This window comes from Penaeus monodon, chromosome 27, assembly GCF_015228065.2.
Source record: "Penaeus monodon isolate SGIC_2016 chromosome 27, NSTDA_Pmon_1, whole genome shotgun sequence".
Classification (NCBI taxonomy): Eukaryota; Metazoa; Arthropoda; class Malacostraca; order Decapoda; family Penaeidae; genus Penaeus; species Penaeus monodon.
This window is the reverse complement of record NC_051412.1, coordinates 34,759,862-34,760,228: the sequence shown is the minus strand read 5'-3', so window position 1 is coordinate 34,760,228 and position 367 is coordinate 34,759,862. Positions and strand designations below refer to the sequence as shown.

At 47.1% G+C, this 367-nt stretch overlaps 1 protein-coding gene across 2 annotated transcripts in view; it reads right to left on the bottom strand.

Annotated features, from left to right (window-relative positions):
- The window catches only part of LOC119590799 (transcriptional enhancer factor TEF-1-like), a gene marked incomplete in the record, with an annotated part of 156,884 nt that overhangs the window by 125,867 nt on the left and 30,650 nt on the right, over window positions 1-367 (bottom strand). For both annotated transcript variants that reach the window (XM_037939524.1, XM_037939525.1), the window contains 1 exon segment: window positions 42-113. In XM_037939524.1, coding sequence (XP_037795452.1) covers window positions 42-90 — 49 coding nt within the window.

Sequence of the window (367 nt, the reverse complement as noted above, 5' to 3'; positions counted from 1 at the left end):
GGAAAAGATTGCCAACAGTTCCAACAGGGTCCAGCACTAACCTCCCCAGGGCTGGTCACCGTCGCTCCTTGGCCCTGATATCCCTGGCATTGGGTGGTCTCGCAACTGTGAACCTGGAGGCATTAGGGTCCCGAATTAGTACCAGTTTAGGGCCTCGAAACCAAACCAACCATCTCTCTCGACTAACTACATGGGGGCTGCCTAGTCACGGCACCGGACCAGCTTGGACAAGGATAAAGCCATCTTATTTCACTTGTCTATCTATCTATCTGTTTTATCTATCACTATGCCTACTACTTTTCTAGATATGTCTCTCTGTCTGGCTATTCCTTAAGGCCGAATTATTCATTTATCATTTTTTGTATGA